The following is a 17,621-nucleotide window of genomic DNA, read 5'->3' on the forward strand; positions in this document are numbered from 1 at the left end:
AAACTCCGTGATCTCTGCCCCACTTTTCATTAGTTGGATCCCACAGTTGATTCTGTCCTGCTGACGGGTCTGATTGACAGAGTCTCATTGGGTAGTTCTGAGGGCCCTTTAAGTTCTAAGCAGACCTAAGAGTGGGTGATGGATAACGTGGTTCCAGGTTGTCTGTGTTTGCGAAAAGGCCATGTGAAAAAATTACTTTCCTATATCACAACAAAGGCTAAAAGCACAATTGTTTCCATGTGTTTTTCAAGGTATAAGGACTAAAATTAACACCGAGTTAGTTAGGAAGGCATCTAATAACAGTTCAGGGATATGAAAGAAAAATGGATTCAATTCAAGTTAGATCGCATTAGGTATTACAAACTGGGTTGTTGTGCCGCGTTTAATACGCTTGTTCACAGTGACATCACACTCAGGAGCCAATGGGACGGTGACACTAAGACACGAGCGCCGTCTCGATCAAAGGGACAAAGCGGCAGGCAGTCCAGAGGCCCCACATCTGGCTAATGTGCAGGACGTCATGTTTGGCAGTGACGGGGCACGAGGCAGACATCAGTGGCACGGGTCCAACAGCTCGGGCCCAACAGCTCGGGCTAGCATCTATCGGTTCAACCGCACATCATTTTCACACATCTCTGCCCCTGCCGTGATGCTCTCCGCTCAGACCATAGATGATGGGTTTTTTCATCCCCACACCCCCCTACCCCAACTTTGACCTTTTTGAGACTGCTTTCAGGTGTCCCTCGGTGAGACGCTCCAATTGTCCTCGCGCACAACGCCTTGCGCACAACAAAAATGGACAGACGGTCACTCCACCAGACAAGGTGGAGACACAACAATGGACAATGTCTGCAGAGCCCAGCGCAGACGCTCCAGCAGCGGGAGCAGACGCTGTACTTGGCAGCCGCTCCATAAGGTCAAACAACACAATTTAAAAGCAATAATGACAATGTAAGACCCTGTGTTTGTGCGCAGGAGACAAGTACAACACTCAGCATCTGTGTGATCAGTTGAGCTTGAAACATCTGGAAAGTCTCAACTATGTTTAAAATCAATTTATTATAATGAATTCACAAACAATTGAGTCACAATTTCAAGTTAGATCAAATTAGAGCAAAAATCCAGAAATTCAGAATTCTAGTTCAAAGAATATTCCAGTCCAGCGTTAACTGGATTTTATTTTTAAAATAACCAGTTTTCCAAAATGGACTGGAAAAAAAAAACATAATTTACAACTTTATTAGTATTAACTAATATATCTTTAGAGATGTAATTCAAGAAATTGACCATGCTGTTAGACATGTAATAGTCATAAGAATTTCTTAATATTACAGGCTATATAAATACTAAGTTGCGAATAATATAACACCTTAGCACACTTTAGCAGTACCAGGACTTCATGCGAGACAGCTATGACAGTTATTATGCTCAAGGTTGCCTTGCGTGTGGTGATCAGATCATGAGATAGTGTTAATTCCTCATTTCCCGTGTCTTCAGCGCCTAGGGCATTCGTAAGCTGGAAGGCACTCTGACTGCATGGCTCAGTAGCGTCTTTAATGAAAGTTTCTGTGGAAGGGTCACAGAACAGGGCTATAGCGCTAAGCTTACATCAGAAATGCTACCTAAAAAAAGAGAAACACAAACAAACACACACAAACAATACTTCCCCTTTCATGGCCAAAGTGAGCATACAAAGTGCTAAAATGACATGAGCTAAAATAGTTAACGTTACTGGCATCAGAAGTCACAATTTGTTAAAGAAGGACTAGGTTGGAGGTATTGATCTATAATGTATTCCATTACAGATTAATTTACATATTAAAATTGTTCCACACTTGGTACAGTAATTTAAGGTTCTACATAATCGGAGTGTTTGATTACTTTTGAACTGCGATGTTGTCAGTTTGTCAGTTGAGTATTAAATTTGTCAGCTGTATGATGTAATGTTTTTCTCTTTTGCTGATACGTGTGGCTTTCTCTAAAATATATCCTCAAGAAGAGCCTGATCTCTGTCTTCCCCATCAGTAGTTTGAAGTCAAATACCACATGAATTCACAGTAAATCCAATGTTTTACCATGTACTTAGAAAAGAATGACAATTCTTATTAAATAATGACTATTGACTCTTTGATCTTTATTTCAATAGATCCCGTTGGCCCTCACTGGGGGGAGTTGAGTCAGTGTGTTTCTTCCTTTGGTTTTGTTTTTTAAGCATAGGGAAATTAGTTGAAATTATTGGCTATAATAATCTACAAAAAAACATATCCTATATAAAAATAAATAAAAAAACATAGCAGACTAGGCTGGGGAATGCTGGAAATTTAAGTGCTTTTCTTAATGAAATTTCTTTACATTTTTAGAATAGAATAAGTTGGGTTATTTTTTAAATCTTTAAACATTTTAAGTACTTTTTTATTTTGGAATTTCTCCATAATACTGCTGTAAACAGATCAACATATATTTATGGAAAAAGTAAGCAAATAAAATGAGCAGATAAGATATTCCACTCCATAAAATGGCACATTCCATGTCATTCCAAGTAAATAGCTGTTTTTCAGCAAAAAATAAACCTGTTGCCTTCTTGGTTATAATGGACAGTCTGTCTGCTCCTTTCATACAAATGACTCTAATGATGCCCCTGGAAACTCTGGAAGAAACACCGACTCAATCAGATGTTTCAAATGACCTCCGTATGGCACATCTTCTGCCTCTGGCTGACAGAGCTGCTGTTGAAGGCATCTATTGAGAACAAGAGTTCATTAGGAATTAACTTCTTCTCATAGTCATTTAAGGCTGAAATGACATATTGTAATTTGACCTATAAGTCTTTATCACTATCTACATGCATGCACACACACACACACGCACACGCACACACACAAGCACATACGCCCGCACACGCAGTCACGAGTTCCCATTATGGAGGCATGGACTGGGAGAGGATCTTGGAGGACTGTGCAGAACCACGGAGATGCCCCCCCCCCCCCCCCCCCCCCCCCCCCCCCCGTTGCCTTTACCCTCTGCTGATGGGATTTCATCAAACGCAGGGGAATAAAAGAACCTTCAGCAGCTCCATGGTGTGGAAATTCCCAAAGTAAACGATTCACCAGTGGATGACCCGCCTGCAGCAGGAAGGAAATAGTGTGTATGTGAGCTCTGCTGACCCCCTTACGAGGCTACACATTCACACACTAAACGGATGATGGGAGACTCCCTGTGGAGAGAGGGGTTCTGCATACAGCTCCAGAACTGGAAGGGAGGATGACACACACAGCATCACGGAGAGCACTGCACTCCCAGAGTCTCTCTCTCTCTCTCTCTCTCTCTCTCTCTCTCGCTCTGACCTGTACATCTCAAGCTTTTGACATGAAAGAAGAAACAGACATCTGACTCAGTTTCAGCTCCGCTTACACTGATCAAACCCAGTGTCGCGGAGAGACAGGATGTCGGAGTGGCTCTCGGCAAGGCTGGTGTCTCTTTCACGGTGCCGTGAGAACTGCTCACGCTGAGCCTGCGGAAAAGTCTTCCCAGCCTTCTCGGTATGAGCGTGCGCCGGCGTTCACCACGGTCAGGGGAAGCTGCCACACCATGAGGACGCTCTCCGACATCTCGGTGGCGCCCCCTACTGGCCCCTCTCTCAGCCTCCTGAAGCCCCGCCCACCGGAGATGACTGCCACGGAGGTGACAGCGTCTCTCCTCCCCCCCCCTCCCCCCTCACACGGCCTGCCCCTCACCCACATGTCCGGGTCGTCGCTCAGCTCGTAGATGGAGCCGTCCTCCAGGCTGTGCTCCAGAGACTCCAGGGACGAGTCCGAGGCGTCGTCTCCCCGCGCCGTCAGAGGCCGCCCCGGCAGGCCTGAGGTGGAGCGGAGGCGGTACTGCAACAGCATGCCCCGCCCCTTGGCTTTGCCGTCCATGAAGGAGGAGCCACTAGTCTGCTGCAAGGTCTCCTGGGAGGAGCAGTCAGTTTGCTCCTCCCCCCCAAATGCAGAGTCAACACCCTCCACAAGAGAGTCCCGCTTCAGGAGATCTGGAGACAGGATGCTGGAGCTCGCCACCAGGAAGTCCACAGGGCCACAGTGGGCATTCAGTGATGTCATTCCTTTACCTGTAACACAGCCGGAACACAAATACACTCAAACACACTCAAAGACAACAAAATTCAGGAAGATCAAGAATTTCACATTGTTTGACCATTTTTGATTTAAACAATCAGCATCATCCTGGTAGCATTGAAATATCAGACAAAAAAAAGTTACCACAATATTAGCCTTTCACTTGCTTTTCCTAGAGAGGAAATGTCTGCTTGCATACCCGTTATTTTGGGGATGCCCTCCAGCTTGGGCACGGGCAGCGTGATGATGTCGCCCTGGGCGGTGCCAACCCACAACAAGCCCTGGCAGAACAGCAGGCTGGTGACCCTCATGTTCTTTTGAGCTGCAGAGAGAAACACAGCGACTCCGTTGGTGGGAATCGGGCTCCTGTCGGGGAGCTGCTACAGACACCTTCATGCCGCGCAGGATGCCGTCGCTGGGTCACGGCGCGCTGGGTCGCTTTTGTCTGTGCTGGCAGCTAAAACCCTTTTACTCTCCAGGAGGAAATTGGTCGACAACAAAGAGGCGCTTTTTGTCTTTAAAAAATAACCCGTGTCTCCAGCGCTTAGATACGCCACCACTGCACAGACTGAAAATGGTCCTCTGTGCTGATCACCTTTCGTTGGCTCATTCACCTGTGTGCTGTTTAGTGGGCTGTTTATAAGGACATTATGGTCTGTTTGCTCCTTTTTAATCCAGCAAAGCCTTCAGCCAAGAAACAGCAAAGAAGCATTACAGAATATTTACAAGACGCACTATCGCAGCTGAATGTTCTCCGGGCACTTTAAAGCCGTCCCTTGTACTGCTTTAATATCTGAAGCCTCCCTTAATCTCCACTGTACCGCTTAATTAAAAGGAAGAAAGGAAAAGAGTTCCATTGCAGAAGGTTGGCTATGAGGCTTTGGCAAGCGTGGGCGGGGGCTGTGAGAGACACGCCCCTGACTGATCCACCAACCAATGCCCCGACCGATCCCTTGACCAATCACGGCTGAGAAGCGACGCCCTAGGGCAGGCTCTGGCTACCGTGCAAATGTGGCAGGTACCATCATGCCGGCCTGTCATCAGGAAAGCAGGAAATGAAGAATGTGTTAAAGGTGAGAAGTGGCACAAATAGGAGATCCATCGTACAAACACCAGCCGCCCGGTTCCCTGACGTGTGAACAAGTTTATTGGATCAGCGAGCACCAGAGACTGAGTAAAGGAATCTACTCTTTTTTCCAATGCCCACCAAACACTGCAAGGCTGCTCACAATGGCTTACAGATCCAGGGCTTCTGGGAGGAAGGAGGCGCATACCATCAAATGTACCTCCATATTTTATGAAGTGCCCCCTGCATGTTTTAGATCTGAAGCGGAAGGCCGAGAGTTGACTTCTTCGAGGCGTGCAGGGTCTCTCTTTGAATAAATGTTTCTCTATGATATCGCAGTAAGATCTTCTGAAGCTCAGAGATAGCTGCTCCGTCTGTTTGCAAAGGAAGGAAGTTCTTTTTCCTCCTTAAGCGTCTCGCTTGTTTACGGTGACTCAAAGTCCGAGCTGTGGAAAACACTGCCAATGTGGAGACAGTGATTAATTCATCACCCGTCCCAGACTGGGCAGGACTCTGCAGGACTGGATGGCTGAAGATCTGTAATAACCGTGTCAGCTTGTCTCTGACGCCTGTCTGCTGGCATCTCCACTGGGGGGGGGGGGGGGGGGGTTTGGGGGTGATCCAGACAGAAGGAAGCGATGGGCACTTTGTTTTAATTCTCCCTCCACTTGCCACATTGCCTTGGCTCTCTCTCTCTCTCTCTCTCTCTCTCTCTCTCTCTCTCTCTCCCTCTCCCTCTCCCTCTCTCTCTCCCTCTCCCTCTCTCACACACATACGGACACAAACACAAACTATCTGTGTGATCACAAGATGTCTGACACTCTGACCAGAGCCCTGGCCTCTCCGCCTCAATGTGTCTTCTCCAATCCAGCAGGACCCTTGATCCAAAAACTTTTAGCATTTTCCTGGGTTCAGAAAATCTTCAGGGTTTTCTTTTTGTTCTTTGTGCATTCCCCCCCCCGTTAAATAATAGGAAGCGGCTGATGAAGGAGACCTGCAGATACTCCTGCTCACTGGTCAGCTACTCGGTTGGCCGATAAATATTTAATCTATTGGGGAGCGCAGAAATCAGCGAGCAGGGATGTGTGCGGAATTAAAGAAGAAAAATTACTCGTTAGCCCTGAAGAAAGGGTTAAAGAGAGGATGAGTGAGGATCAGGAGCAACATGTCTGCTCCTGTACAAGGCAAAAAGAACAACAAAGAGGAGAAGAAAAAAATCAAAATGATGCATGAGGGCAACGCTGGCGAGCTACCAACACGCCAGGCCTGCTGGAGTCAAGACAAGAGGGTTTCCATGGCAACCTCTGGAATGGAAAGCGTTGTTTCGGCATCGCGCCCTCCCCCTCCCCCCTCCTTCCTTCATGACTTTTCCTTTTCATTAATCCCTCCCTCCAGCCCCGTGGCTCCGTTCCGCTGCTCCTGGGGGTCGCGAGGTAGCTACTTATTCTCGCCGCATCCTCTGGGACGCGCCACGCCGACCCTGCGGAGACGGCAGAGGACACCCAGACAGAGGCGGGAACTACGCCGGCTTAATTGCTACACTGTCGCTGCGTTTGTGCAATGAGGCTTCAAACAAAAAAAAGAACAATTAATGAAAGCCATATGTTCTCCTGGTAACACCTCCTAGACGTAGGGTCAGTCCAGAGCATTAACGCACACTTGGAAATAAGCAGGAGATTGGGGGTGGTATTACAACACTGACTGGTAATGTGTGACAATGGACAACACAGTGTCACTGTTGGAATGGAGCATTTCTTTGAGAAACAAACATTTCACCTTTGTAAAACGATCTTTGTGTTGACTTCTTCTTGACTTTTTAACTCCCCTGAGATGCATGTTTTCTCATGTTATATTTTTATACCATGTCTGCCATATTATGATTGTGTCAAAGCAACCGCCCACATATTTTCTCAATATTTATTTCATGCTATTTTTTTAAGCACAATTGTCATTTTTAATTAGTAATTGTGAGTCAAACTCAAACAGAAATTGCGTAGAATAAGTCACAGACATTTCTGAGGAAAGATTTAAACCAAGATTGTAGAAAACTACAAACAGTATAGTGGACCGGCCTACCGGGACATACAGTGTTGTTAATGACATAGTAAAGGCACAGATAAGAACCATCAATCAACCAACGGTGCATGTTTCACAATGTCAAAACCTGTAATACAGACATGTCAGTGCAGCCTTTTTATAAAGAGATCATCTTAAGCTCTGTATGAATTTGACCTTAGGCCACATGACCCTTAATACAACACTGACTAGGGATAAAGTCCCAAATCCTGTGAGTGTTTGTGGTCCAACTGAATGTCAGTGCAATGTTACGCAACCTCCAGTGCTCTTGTTCTTGTGTGCCTTCGGACTACGGTAAGACTGACAGCACCATGGATGTTTTTGTCAGGCTAGCTGTCAAGGGTACCTCCTCTTGGCTATACACAGAATCTACACCCGACGGGCAACAGAGTGGAAAAGTCAAAGGTCATGGAAGAGACTCTCTAAGCCAGATCCACGATCACGTGTCGGCCAAGTCTAGCTTTGTCTTTGTGACAAATAGGGCATTAGAGCGATGGCAATGACCAACGTGAAGAAAGAGTGATTTTGCTTGTGCTCGGCAGTGTCCGTCTGAATTAAATCATTACAGTCTGCAGTACTTTACCTGCTACTTAAGCAGTTTGTCCCTGAAACCACAGAAGGCTCATTACATTTTTACTAAGCTTCCTACCCTTTAATCTGTCACTCTGAATCAGCACTGGTGCTAAAGTGGTTATTTTACAGTGTGAACGTGGTGACGGCGGGTTGACTCACCCGGCGGGCACAATGAGGAGCGTGTGGACATGTTGATCTCTTGTAGGTGTTCCAGTGTTTCCGTGTGGAACAGGTGTATGCAGGAGCCCTCGGAGAACGCCATCCACACGCCTCCACCCACCCTCACCATGTGGGTCACGCTCACCAGCGGGTCCTGGTGGACCTCAAACTTCTGAGAGAGAAAGAGAGATGGAGGGAGAACATGAGGCTAAAGTAAAAGAAAAAGGTGACAAAGTAACCATGGAAACTGAAAAGCAGAAAAATGATTAAGACAGAAAGCAGGAACAGCGTAGCTGACATTTTAGATGATTTCAGCAACAACGAACACTAACTCCAAGGACAAGTGAAAAGAACTGTAAACTTCACATGGGCTCCAGATAGCAATGAAACATCATCTGAAACCTCGCTCCATAGAGACTAGCAGCAGGTCTTAATTACCTCAGCTCCTAACCCCGTGAGACTCTCAAATAAAACATAGGACCTTCACTGAGCAGTAAATGAAATACTTCGGACCTACGTTATGAAATGCCAAGAGAGATTTCTAGGGTCCCTTTTTGTTCTGCACACTACAGTAAAAATAATTTTTTTGAAAGCGTCTTTGATCTTAAGAAGAAAATAAATGCTTCATTAACATTGCTTCTCTGTTCGATGCCAATTCATTTTAGCCAGCAAATACACCCAGCACCACTAATGCGTTAAAACCACAGACTACGATGTGGGAGAGTCCAGTGAGAATCAAGCATACATAATTAGAACACCGTTTTATATGGAGCTCAATAGGCCATAACAAACACAGATTGGAACAGTTCTTATTTGCTCACTCTCTCACACCTATTCATTCTCTCATTCTCTCTCTCTCTCTCTCTCACACACACACACACACACACACACACACACACACACACACACACACACACACACACACACACACACACACACACACACACACACACACACCACACCTCTCTCTCTGTCATGATCATTTGGTTGCAGGAAAAGACAGCAGCCGGCACATTTGGCCGTAATGGTGAGCAGTTCCATTAACGCATCTACTTCTTTGTTTTGTTTTCGTTCCTGCCTCTTTCTGAAGTCATCAGCGAGAGCTTGTTCTTGTACACGAAAAAAAATGTTTTAAAATGCTCTCCGAACAGCAGGCATTCACTCACTCATGTCTACATTTGACAGAATGGAAACGTGTGGCGTAAAGGGGGCGCGCCCAGCCGTGACTGAGAAGTCGCTCGGAGAGGTTCAGGGCTTGTTTTCTTCGAGGCTTCTCCCTGCCCGTCATGTTACCTCCGGGGAGCCCGGCTACAGGTCTCTGATCTGTCACAGGTCGTTTTCACATCGTTTGAAACTGGTCCTTGTTTCTCTTGCTCACATCTCTAATGACCCAACGGCAACTCTGGCACCAGTCGAAAAACATGCTTCTCCCTGTTGAGGTAAACACAGCCTGAACTTTCCACAAAGTTTCTGAGATGCTTTATGAGATGTTAGTAAAGTCAAGTCTGTGGAGCTGCTGAGATGGAAACGCAGCAGACGTGTCCGGTGCAGACCTTCATACTCAAGATGCTCCTTAGGAGTCACTTTGTTTGCATATACAAAATCTGCAGAGGAATACAACAGTGAGAAGCACATGGGAATTCATTTCTGTGCTTCCCAAACAGAATGAAGAGTGTATCAGGAGCGCAGACACGGGGCACGGCCCAGAAAGCACCCGGCCCGGAAAGCACCCGGGCGTCCTTTGGCTTTGGGACTCTGATCCAAGAGATCAGACGCACAGCATCCCTGGTTCAGGCCCTAAACACCACACCTGGCAGGCAGGAGCAGTGGAGCGGCCGAGGCGTCAGCTCTCACAGCTCCCCTCCAATCACAGCTCCCCTCCTCTCACAGCTCCCCTCCAATCACAGCTCCCCTCCAATCACAGCTCCCCTCCTCTCACAGCTCCCCTCCAATCACAGCTCCCCTCCTCTCACAGCTCCCCTCCAATCACAGCTCCCCTCCTCTCACAGCTCCCCTCCAATCACAGCTCCCCTCCTCTCACAGCTCCCCTCCAATCACAGCTCCCCTCCTCTTCCCCGCAGGTGCGCCGGCCACCCGGCACGTCGCGCACACTCGACATCCGACGGCTTCAATTAGAGAGTGACTAATAGCAAAAGCCTCGTTGCGCTTCCTCAGAAAGCAACACCGCCCCTCCTCCTGAACACTGTTTTAAGCGGGCCGTAGGGGCAGGGGAGGTATTTCGCTCACGTTCCTCTAATGAGGCGGGAGGGAGGTGCACTGCTTCTTATCGGAGTCGTGCACACAGGCCCCTCTGGTTCAGCACCGAGGAGCTCCGTGACTCGCCCCTAACCCCCCACCCCCACCCCCCGTGGCGTCTCCAGCGTGAGAGCGAAGTAGATTAGGCGGTGGGGGCAAGCAAGGGGCAGGGCCCGATAAAATGGGGCGGGGGCGGGCTGACTCCACACAGGGATTAGCACCTGTTCTCCTGCCCTTGCCAGTGGGAGGCCCTCTGACAGAGTGGAGACTAGATGACTGAAACACTGAGAATGCCTTTGATGTGTTTTCATGTAATTGACTTGCCCGGCAGTAGACGCTCTCTCTCTCTCTCTCTCTCTCTCTCTCTCTCTCTCTCTCTCTCTCTCTCTCTCTCTCTCTCTCTCTCTCTCTCTGACCCCCACCCCCCCCCCCACCCACCCACACATACCCCTGGTAAGTCAAACTTGGCCTGCCTCCTTCTCCCACCCACTCCAGCTGAAGCAGTAGAACAAATGATAAAGGGAATGCTGGGAAATAAACAAAAACAGAATGGGGGTTATTTGGCTGTAGTGGCTACTCCGCTGGTAGGCTGGCACCTGCGCTTACACCGCGGTGGAGGTCCTGCTTGTTTCTGTCCACAGAGAGCAGAACTGCACCTGTGGGTCTGATGTAAACACAAGCAGACTCACTCCCACTCCACGTTAGGGCACGACCTTCCATTAGATGTCTCTGGACCATTGGCACTGGACCATTGGCACTGGGATTACCTCAGACCCAAAATTTACCCAAAATAATTCCCCCTGACAAGGACATAGTTTGGTAGCAGAGGTCTTCATATCACTCTCCTTAGCACTCAGTGCAGCACCACTGAGACGACCAGGGTTCACTGAACCAGAATGGCTAACAGTGCCAGTGATGCAACACATTTAAATCACAAAACTAACATTTAAATGTCGCCCGGCAGTAACCATCCAGTTTCTCTGCAGTTAATGGGAACATTAGTGTACAATAATAAGAGGACTGGACACAACATTACAGATCTTGTGCTTGTGGCATCATGGTGCATTTTAGAACTTAATATGCAATCAATGTAAAATCTTTTTTTTGTTTTATAACAACATGTACAGTTTTAATTGACGAAATCTAGTGCGGACCCCCAAACCCCCCAGAGCTCCGGCCATCTGCTGTTCTGGTCATTATTTTCGAATGTTTTATCACACAGGCTGCATGGAATTGTGGGTGATTAGCGCTCTACAAGGACACACCTGGGATTTTTTCAAAAAGGAGGCATTTCTCAACTGCATTTGAAAGGTCCTTTGAAAAGGTAAAACATAATGACCAAGGCAGTCCCACCCAGACTGCATCCTTAGCTTTCACACACTGTTCAGCACGCTCCACACACACTGACTTCTGGGTTGTGTGGGTGTGTGGATGAGCACTTCAGTAAGAGAGGTCACTGTAGGGTGCCTATTAATCACTGCATTGGCTTGGTAATGTTTATCAGATCTGTACGGCGTGTGTTTAGCGGAAGGCACATCTCGGAGCATGGCGCACGCCCGTGTACACGAGCCCGCCGTCTCATTCTGCTGTGCTTTTGTGAGGCTTCTAATGTGTTCTTGGGAGTGGGGGAGGTGTATTCACAGTCAAGCGTGTTGGGTCAATGTGTTGGGGCATTCTGCTGCTTCACACGCCGATCCCCCGCCTCCCCGATCCACCAGCCTCACCGTGGGGGACCCGGTAGCCGGTTCGCCGTGTCCACCGCCAGGCCGCTCCAGGACGCGTCCTTTCCCCCAAAACGCAATCGGCGGCGATCAGAGCCAATGACCACCGCCATGGATCCAAATGACTGCGGTCGTGAAAGGGTGCTTCCAGCACACAGCAGGGATGAGGTCAGGGCCACGTTCTCCATGAGATCCAGCTCGCAGTCCCGGGACACAGCACGCACGGGCTGGCTTTGCAAGTCAACAGACCCAGACGGCTCCCCAGAGGGAGGGGTGTGGCATAATCAGTGGAACAAGACGGAGCTTTCTGGAAAGTGAGAGTCCACCAGCTCAGCACTGAGGCACAACCCTCTCTGTGGGACCATCCAGGGAAATCTCAAAGGACGGAAGAGATGCTTCATTTAGGTTGTGAGAATAAAGCGGCAGGTCTAAAGCAGAGCTGAGCGGGAGATGCATCTTCAGAGTCTGCACCAAAGGTACGACTGTCTGCATTTAGGATGCCTGGGGGAAAAGATTCATAGAAGATCTAGTCTATTTACTCAGTGTGTACAGTTGGTAAGTCCGAGGCAGGACACCCCCCAGAGTCAAGACTGTGACCACAACAGCAATGGATGGCAGGGCTGTAGCCTTATTGATCTTAACGCACAATCTAATTTGTCAGTCAGTGTTTGCCAGGGGCCTAGGAGGGTGGCCTGCAGCGTCCCATTAGCTATTTTTAGAGACGAAAGAGCAAACGCTTTGAGAAATGGCCACGTTCAGGAGCCGGAGACCTACCCGGCTGGCCAGCCCACAGCCGTCGACAACGGACACAGAATTCCCACAGCTGGCCCAGACGGTGTCATCCAGGGTGAGTAGGGTCCGGACGGGCTGCTGACCCAACACGAGGCTTCTGCAGGAGTCCGGCCGCCACAGATCCCCCGAACTCAGCGAAACATCCCCACGCGGCAGCTGAACTAGCAGAACAAGAGGAGACAGACACAGTGGAATGAAAGCGTTTACTGTTTTGCCGCCATGTTTCTAGTCAGTGAAGAACATGTCCAGAACGCTAAGAAAATAAAGACAAACTAGCTGAAACTATTTAATTAGCTTTTTATCACCTTTTAGAAGAAGTCATCAAATAGCGGAATTAGAAAAATGTGCCATGCGGTGATTTGGCTGTTTTTGCCCAAAGCAAGTCACTTAAGCTAAATTGGTTCCATTAATGCAGAGGAGTAAATCCTTGTGTTTTCGAGACAAAGGGACAGGAGAGAGACTAAGACTTCTGACGACGGTTTAAAACGCAGAGAAAGAGCTAACATGACATCAAAACATGCGCGGCCGGAACTTGGTGACCTCACAAGAAAATTGCCGGCTTTCTTGCCATGCTAACGCGCTGAAGAGTGTCAGGTTAATGACAACACTGGAGAAGACGCTCATCACAGGTCTCATCATTTCCCTCAAACTAAAATGTTGCTCAGAATGAAGCAGGTCTCTGGCCTTATGGGCCTAATCACAGGGCATGCAGTGTAATCATCGTGGACAGCACTGTGACGCCTGCTACATAATGCCTCAACACACACACACACACACACACAAACACACACACACGTCTGTTAATGAAGCAAAATTAGAGAAGGGTGTGCAGCGAGTCATTTAATTAACATTTTCGAGTTGTTTATTTCTACCTTTGAAACCACAACAGTGTAACAATGTCTCCCGCCTTCCTCAGGTTAATTGCCTGGCATAACCGAAATGTCACTCCTCCATCTCTCCAACCGCCCCCTTTGAAAACATCCCCGCCGGCCACTCACAACCCACGAGCCCCAGACCCATTCACGTCCTCCGCCACAGAGGACATTCAGAGGCGGAAGAGAGAGACGAGAAAGCAGACGCTCGGAGCGTCCGGGGATGCCGTCTTTAATAATCAGGTTTTTTATATAGGCTCAGAAAGCAATAAGACAAAGAGGAGGGGCAGAGGACAGTTTCCACGGCGTCTCATTCCGACGGGTTTTTATTGGCTCAGGGGCTCCGCCCTTCAGCAGGATACAGGCTTCAATCTTATTATTATTCCTGCATTTCCTTTGTGTACTTTAAACAAGAGAACAAATTCATTACTTTAAGTCACAAAGAAGAAAGCAAGAAATTTCTAGAATAAAAATGCCACGCTAACACAATTCCAAACCCCGTCTGATTGGTCTGATGGGAGAATTCTGGGTGTTCTTCCATCCATCCTCTCATTGTTACTTCATTACTTTTTTCTACTATTTCTTTTTTGAGAACATCTTACTTTCATTCAGTGTATACAGAATGTCGCCTCATCCATTAAACTGCATGGCTTTTTGGAATTTCTCTTTTAATTATAAATTTTAAATCTAGTGTAATATTTAACAGGCCCGCCACATGAGGTTGTGCACAATTGTCCTGCCAGTGGAGCAAATTCTTAGTGCCCAGGCAGGTAAGTGGCATAAGGTGATAAACCAATATTGCAATGACTGTTTCTGCTGTCAGCTGAATATGACTGAAAATGCTGATTCAGTTTTCTCTCCAGGCCAGACCTGATGCCTGGCTGCTTTTATATATGCAAATATATACACACACACACACACGCACGCGCACACACACGTGCACACACACGCGCACACACACGTGCACACACACGCAGCTGCTCACTAGCTATCATGTATGAGGATACTGAAGCTTCTTGTTTCCAGCCACATGAATTCTTATTACTTCACACTTACTTACTGTGAATAATCTAAGGCACCAGTGCAAACCACAGAACACATTCATGAATTGGTAATTTGCTTTCAAGGTAATCCTGGATCCACTGGCTGTTTTGTGCAGCTAACACATCGCCGGAGACGTCCCATCACCCCGCCTCATCCGTCGACACTCAGAACACATGACAGAACTAATATTTCTCACACACTCAGCACGGCACTCACCTCAGAGTTGCCAAAAAAAAAAACAACAACAAATAAAAATCAAAACAAAACAAGCCCATCCTTGAATGTTTGAAAGGAAGTTTGATGAAAGAACAACTACAACACGAAGACAATCTGACTCATTTGTACTGTTAATTTGATTTGATTACCCTCTTACTCCACTGCGTTCCTTTCAGGGGTTGGCATAACGATCATCTAACTTAATTATCCCCTCCCTATTTACTGTTTCATCCCATTAGCGTGAACGAGAACTCACAAAGCGCCATTGTCTGCGTCGCAGCAAATGTGTTGCAGGAATTTACCCATTACAAACAATCAATAGGGAATTTAAGCCCCCAAAGCACTATGGGTAACTAAATATAGGGTACATTATGTACATTACATGTGGTTTTTTTTATAGATAAAAAATTATAAATAAATAACCAGGATGGGCAGGATGGATGAAATGAAGATGATAGTTTCTGAAGATGATAGTGTCTGACAGGATTGTGCTCCAAGCTTGCTGTAGCACCAACCTTCAGGCTGCCTGCGATACACCAGCAGAGAGCCGTTCTGCAGGCCAGCCCAGAGCAAGCCGGTGGAGATGGAGTGCTTCAGACACAGGACAGGAGATCCCTGAGCACCCCGCAGGGTCAGGAGGGCCTGAGCTGCCGTCTCCATGCTTCCGTAGATCAGAATCCTGCGCGAGACACAACAAAACGCACAGCTGCCATTTTAGGAGCAATCTGGGAGGGCAGCACGCTCAAAGAGCCAGATTGGGTTTTCACACCCAAAAGCTGGGCTGGACAGACGTTGTTAGATCAGGTCGTTTTTGTTTAGATCGTATCTTTTGTTTATATTTCTCGGTGACCAGTCAGAGTTTCCCACGAGGAGCACAGCTCCACCTCAAGAGCCAGTACTAAACCGCCCACCAGTCAAGCTCTGTTTATCAAACGCCAAAATACAGTAAACCATCACCAGCATTTTTCATGCTTCAACATATTTGTTTCTTTTCTTTTATGGTTTGCAACACTGAAAGTGTCTGAAAGTTAAAGGAAAAATAAGATTTCAGTTTATGTACAGAAAAGAATGAATAAAGCCATTCAAAAACACAAGAGCACTTTTTTCAGGACAAAGAATTTCTTCAGTTATTCTCCCCGATAACAAACAATGTTCGTACAGGAAACCACCACAGTCTCATTTCTGATACTAAGATTGATCCTTTCTTCATGGCAGACGGGCACTTGTACTGCGTCCTGCGACAAACTCGGTTCCAGTTTCCTCACAAAGGACTGTGGTTCTATTCAGGAGGCAAAAAACCTGAGAAAACACTTCTGTATTCACAAAGATGCCACAGAGAAATATATAAGACAATCTTTGTGATTCATACAGCTATTTACTGTAAAATGTGTTTTTCAAAAGCTCTCAGTGGAGACAGAACGAATGCCTACTTTATTCTAATGAGTTTACTCTAAGCTGTAATGAGCCTTTGATATGAAACTGTCAACAGTGAGTGACAATTTGCAGGCATTAGTTTGTGGTAGTGATAAAAAAAATCCATGCAATACTTTTCATGATATTCAATTAAACATGTTTTAAACAAAAAATATTCATGCTTTTTTGGGTTTATATTAACTTAATGCATGACACCTAACGAGTGACCTCATTAGTCAAAAGCTGTACCTGCCATCTTCCAGACCCACACATACAGTGCTCGCTGCAGCAGAGACGCCCTGGACCAAAGGTCTGTCCACCTCAGGAGACCTGGGCTCTGGCACAAACTCCAGACAGCGCACGGCCGCGCCCACCTGGAAGCTCTTCACCGGCCGAGGGGTCGGCCTGTTCAGGGAGAAGATCTCCAGCTGACCCTGGCCAGAGTTCCCTCCACTGGCGACCTGGCGAGAGAGAGAGAGGGTTGGGGGGGTGAAGGAGAGGGGGGGGGGGGTGAGAGAGAGCAGAGCACACGTTCACAGGGTCAGTCCCTCATCATAGAGTCTGCTCCTCCAGAAGCCCTGGGGCTGGTCAGGTAAAGGAGAACGGGGAGGTGAGTGAGAGAGATAGAATGAAAGAAAGACAGAGAGAGAGAGGGAATACGACAGACAACGAGACAGGGAGAAAGAGGGAGACAAAGACGCAGGGAAAGAAAGGAGAGATAAATGGAGAGGGGACAAAAAATTGAGAGACAGGGAGAAAGAGAGACAGAAAGATAGAGAGCGAGAGATGAAGAGAGAGTAAGTCCTGTTGGCGAGTCCTGCAGCTGTGGGAGTTATTCCTCTCCAACACGTGCCTACACTCCCAATGCCCCATCCTGCCTTGATCAAATTTCAGATGGCAGAAAACACTTCCGCTCCTGTTACTCCTCTTAGCCACGATATTTCTACCTGTCAGCAATTTCAATTTCAAAGGACAGAGACCGGCTGAAATCAAATATCCTTTCAAATCGAGTCTGTACACTCTTGGATACTTCTCAGATTCCTAAGCATCGGGCCTAATGGATTCACGGTGTCATTTCAATAACGTCAGACATTCTTCTTCAAACTCCAAAGATTTTTTTCAACACCGGGGGAGGTGGATGGGTAGAGAGGAGACGTAGGGTCTTTGAAAGAATCTTGCATCATCTAAGAATGCAGGGCTCATGGATGAACGACCGATTAGCTGATGTGAGATGAAGTCTATGATGACAAATATGATCCCTGACAGAACAACACCTCCATGCATTTATTCACCATTGCCTTACATCAAGAAAAAACAG

The 17,621-nt window shown here is 47.2% G+C and overlaps 1 protein-coding gene across 3 annotated transcripts in view; it reads right to left on the reverse strand.

Annotated features, from left to right (window-relative positions):
• Positions 1-1,040: 1,040 nt before the first annotated feature.
• Positions 1,041-17,621, reverse strand: part of arhgef10la (Rho guanine nucleotide exchange factor (GEF) 10-like a) — a 91,612-nt gene continuing 75,031 nt past the window's right edge. For all 3 annotated transcript variants that reach the window (XM_077007709.1, XM_077007707.1, XM_077007708.1), the window contains 7 exons: positions 16,553-16,764; positions 15,406-15,569; positions 12,741-12,919; positions 7,990-8,161; positions 4,315-4,437; positions 3,018-4,108; positions 1,041-2,739 (listed from right to left, as the gene is read on the reverse strand). In XM_077007709.1, coding sequence (XP_076863824.1) covers positions 3,501-4,108; positions 4,315-4,437; positions 7,990-8,161; positions 12,741-12,919; positions 15,406-15,569; positions 16,553-16,764 — 1,458 coding nt within the window. In that variant the 3' untranslated portion in view covers positions 1,041-2,739; positions 3,018-3,500. The remainder of the gene's footprint in view (positions 2,740-3,017; positions 4,109-4,314; positions 4,438-7,989; positions 8,162-12,740; positions 12,920-15,405; positions 15,570-16,552; positions 16,765-17,621) is intronic.

Source organism: Brachyhypopomus gauderio, chromosome 1, assembly GCF_052324685.1.
Source record: "Brachyhypopomus gauderio isolate BG-103 chromosome 1, BGAUD_0.2, whole genome shotgun sequence".
Classification (NCBI taxonomy): Eukaryota; Metazoa; Chordata; class Actinopteri; order Gymnotiformes; family Hypopomidae; genus Brachyhypopomus; species Brachyhypopomus gauderio.